General features: G+C 48.0%; 1 protein-coding gene across 1 annotated transcript; it reads right to left on the bottom strand.

The window, feature by feature from the left end:
- Window positions 1-386: 386 nt before the first annotated feature.
- On the bottom strand, window positions 387-3,261 carry LOC108594507 (GATA zinc finger domain-containing protein 10). Its single transcript, XM_033294774.1, is given in 2 exon segments — window positions 387-1,789; window positions 1,837-3,261. Coding segments are annotated over 2 exon segments (2,253 nt in total). The 5' UTR covers window positions 3,055-3,261; the 3' UTR covers window positions 387-754.
- Window positions 3,262-4,379: the final 1,118 nt, after the last annotated feature.

Genomic DNA, 4,379 nt, shown 5'->3' with positions numbered 1-4,379 from the left:
TTTTCTTTTATTTGTGTGTTGTTTTTGTGTTTTTTTTTTTTGGCAGGCTTTGCTTTGTTTGTAAGCGCTGCTTATCAATTTTTGTTTGATTTGTTTTTGTTTTTTTTTTACTAAATTTGCTTTAGGTTTACTAACATTCTGTTTTTTTTTTTTTATTATGTGGTAGATGCATTTTAATAATAATAATAATAATAATAATCATTTTGTGTGTGTGTTGTTTATTACAATTAATTGTATGCATTATTCATAAGCATAATTAATAATTAAATTTTTTATATAATAGATAATAATTAGAATTACTTAATGCATAAGAGAATCTATAAAATAGAATTGTTTTTTTTTTTTGCATTTTGTTTTAAATTTTTGTTTAAATGCTAAGTGTGAAAAATTTACTTGAAACATTTTTTACAACGAAAGTTAATTTTGTTTTTTATATTAAGATGCAACAATTTTTTTGTATCACACAATTGTCGTTTTGAGGGGGTGGGGGGCGAAAGAAAAAGTTGAAGGTTTGGAATGTGTGTGTGTGTGTTTTGTTTTTTATGGTACAACAGTGCGTATGCTTAATATTAAATGCTTTGTTTTGCGCTGCTATTATAATTAGATACATAATTAATTAGCGTGTGTAATTTGAATTCGTAATTACAATTCACATAGAACTAAAGCTAAAATGCAGTTTATCATAAAGTTTAGTTTAATGTTGTTTGTTGCAAATAACGCTAATGTGTGTGTGTGTTTTATATATATAAATAATTTACAGTGTGGATATATCCAACAGACCAGCGCTGCTCTCATGCGCATGCAGCTGCTGCGAGTGATAATGATAAAGCTGCTGCTGATGATGCTGCTGCTGCTGCTGATGTTGCAAGTGTTGCTGCTGCTGCTGCTGTAGATGATGCTGCTGCTGTTGCTGCTGCTGCTGCTGCTGTTGATGTAGCTGCTGCTGCATATAGTGTTGCTGCTGCTGCTGTAGCTGCTGCTCCTCCAGCTGCTGTTGCATGTCCAGCATGCCAGACGCTGTGGCAGCGGCAGCGGCGGGCCCACCAACGAATACACCTCCAGCGCCGGCGGCGGCAACAGCAGCGACCGCCAAGGCGGGTGAATGCGCATTGGCAGTGTGATGGCCACTCGAGTGCGCCGAGGAGCGACCGCCCGACGAGCCCGAACCCGATGCCGTCGGACTTGGCCGGCCATTGAGCAACTGTTGATGTTGCTGCTGTGCCGCCGCCGTCGTCAGCATGGGCGTCGGCGACGGCGGCGACACATGCACATTAACAGCAGCAGCAGCGGCGGCGGCGGCTCCATAGGCGTTGGCCATTTCTCACATATGTGCAAGCGGCGCCATTGCGCGCAGCGATTGCTGATGCAGTTGCTGCTGTTGCTGATGTTGCTGCTGCACTTGATGCTGCTGTTGCTGCTGCTGCTGCACTTGATGCTGCTGCATCACATGTTGCATGTTGGGCTGCTGCTGCTGCTGCTGCAAGTCCGGCGAGGCGGTTTGGTAGTGCATCAGATGACGCTGCTGCTCGGGCGCGCCAGTGAGTCCATCGTGCAGATGATACATGTTCATCAGATGATTCAGCTCGCTGCCTGGTCCGGCGGCTGCAACATACTCGCGTTTCATTATATGATTGTTGTTGTTGTTGTTGTTATTGTTTAATGCAATGGCGCTGGGACTGGGTGAAACAGGTTCGGATTTGATGCTCGAATCGCTGGGACTGTGGCTCTGGCAAGAGACCTGCGCTCCATACGGCGCCGGCGAGCCGTTGCCATTTAGCTGCGCCGGCTGCTGCTACCAATTACCAAATAGCCGAACTGCTGCTGCTGCTGCTGCACGCCGTAGGGCGATGGGCTGCTCGGCTGCTGCAGACTGCTGCCGTAGGGTGACGTCTGGCCACCGGCCACGGTGTCATACATGCCATATCCATTATACATGTGGCCCATGTCGTAGCGCGGCGCGTAGTTGTGGCTCATGTAGTGCGACTGGTAGCCGGCGGGATCGGGATGCATATAGCCGTTGGGCATGTAGCCATTGGGCACGCCCATTTGATGCAGATTGGGGCGCACCTGCTGTGCGGCTGCTGCTGCCGCCGCTGCTGCTGCTGCTGCCGCTGAGGCGCCGCCGCTGCCATTCAGCGCTTGACTTTGCGCCATCGACTGCGACGAGCGCGTTGGTGTGCCCGGCTCGCCGCCTGGCTGCTGTCCTGGCATTAGCGCACCCATTGGATACTTCTCCTTAGTTTTGGTCAACGTTTTGGTCTTGCGGCGTGGCCTGTACTTGTAATCCGGATGCTCCTTCATGTGCACGGCGCGCAGTCGCTTGGCCTCGTCGATGAATGGACGCTTCTCTGCCTCGGATAAATCTTTCCATTGCGCGCCCAGGCGCTTGCTAATCTCTGAGTTGTGCATCTTGGGATTATCTGATGCCATCTTGCGGCGCTGGCCACGTGACCAGACCATAAATGCATTCATTGGTCGCTTTACCCGATCCGCATGTTGCTGATTTTTATTTGCTGTTGCGCTATTGTTGTTGTTATTGTTGTTATTGTTGCTTGTCATGCTGCTCAGCGCGCTGCCAGCGCCCATGAGTCCATGTTGCTGCTGCTGCTGCTGCTGCTGATGGTGGCTAACAGGCGAGGTCATGTGATGGCTGCCAATGCTGCTTTGCGTTGGACTCAGTTCGCTGGAGCTGTGCAGCGGCGAGCTCTGCTGCTGCTGCTGTTGCTGCTGTTGCTGCTGCTGCTGTTGATTGTTGTTCAGCGTATTGGCAATGCTCGACTGCAGCGAGCTAAGCGGATTGCTGAGACTGCTGTTGGGGCTTTGGCTGGCAGCAATGTGCGCGCTCATATGGTGATGATGATGATGATGATGATTGTGCTGGCTCAGCTGCGAGTGCGTTAGATGCGATTGACCGAGATTCATGAGCGGCGCCAGCGCCGAGTAGCTTGAGGCGGCTGCCGCATGGGCGTGGCCATGCAGCGCGGCACTAGCGTGCAGCGGCGGCATTGTGGCATGCAATATGCCGCCCTTCATATCCGCCTCCATGGTTAGCATAGCTCACCAAACAAAATTGTTTATTAACACAAACACTAAAGTTTTCTTTTATTTTGCAGCACTTTTCGTTGCTTTTTCTTTGCTTTTTATAGTTATTATTGTTATTATGTATTGGAAACCATGTTGCACTTGTTGAATTGTTTGTTAACTATTGCATAATTTTGGTTAAGTACTGCTTTTTTTTTTAATTTTTGGGCAGCAGCCACAACAACACAGACAAAACACTTGTTTTATATTTTTAATTTATTTGTTAACGCGTCACGTTTGTACTTTGCTGTACTTTTTTATTTTATGTTTTATATTTGTTAAGTTTTTTTTTGATATATTTTAGCGAGATAAAAATACCTCCACACTACGCGGAATTGAGCACCTTTCTGTTTCGCTATTGAGACTGTCGCTAGCAGCGAAACCTGTTCAGCGAAACGAAACGAAACGAAAACGAGACGAAGGCGAGGCGAGGCGACTGCTGCTGACTGAGACTGCGACTGCGACTGAGTACTATAGACTGTGTGTGTGTTTTCGAATAATTTCGTTCGTTGCGTGCGCGCGTGTGCTGACGACAGCGAATACGAGAGACGAATGAGCGACTGACTGGCTGGCCAGGCAGCTGAGACTGTCAGAGCTCGCACACACACACACACACACACGCGCAGTCTGGGGTGGCTTGTCAAACGAGTTCGCTGTGACGGCATTTGCAAACAAGTTTATGCTGCGCTTGCACTAGCTAGAGCGAGACAACGCTAGTGTAAGCTAATAAATCAAATAAACGTCTCTCTATGTGTGCGTGTGTTTGGCTTTGCTTTTGGATTTTGCGCAGCGCAGTGCACCAATCAGCGTTGCGTGCTGGCAGACAAGCTATATGCGTGCTTCTCTTTCTTTCGCATATATCGATCTGACTATGACAGTTGCCATAAAAATGTCGTCGCTTGGCGTTATAGCAAGCGCTGTTGCCAGTTTTCACTGCCAAATGTTTCAGCGACTCTTGGGGCATGTCTAGCGGAATTTTTGCTTACTGCTGCTGCTGCTGCTGCTTTTTGCGTGTGCTTTAAACATGGCCGACCGACCAACCGTTCTGTCCTGTCGTGCCACAGACGGCGTTGCAAGGCGGGGGTTTCCACTGCTGCCAAGCAGCGCGCAGTGTTTGCGGCGTATTTACCGCTGGCGCGTCTCACGCGCGCTAAGTTTGCTTTTTACTGCTATTTTTCAGCTTTTTGCTGCTTGCTGCTGCTGCTTCTTCTTCTTCTTCTTATTAACCTAATGGGTTTGCCAAGGTAAAAAATAGAGTACTAAATAATAAGAGTAAGGCGGGCCTGGCTCATGTATTA

This window comes from Drosophila busckii, chromosome 2L, assembly GCF_011750605.1.
Source record: "Drosophila busckii strain San Diego stock center, stock number 13000-0081.31 chromosome 2L, ASM1175060v1, whole genome shotgun sequence".
Lineage (NCBI taxonomy): Eukaryota > Metazoa > Arthropoda > Insecta > Diptera > Drosophilidae > Drosophila > Drosophila busckii.
This window is presented reverse-complemented; position numbering and strand designations above follow the sequence as displayed.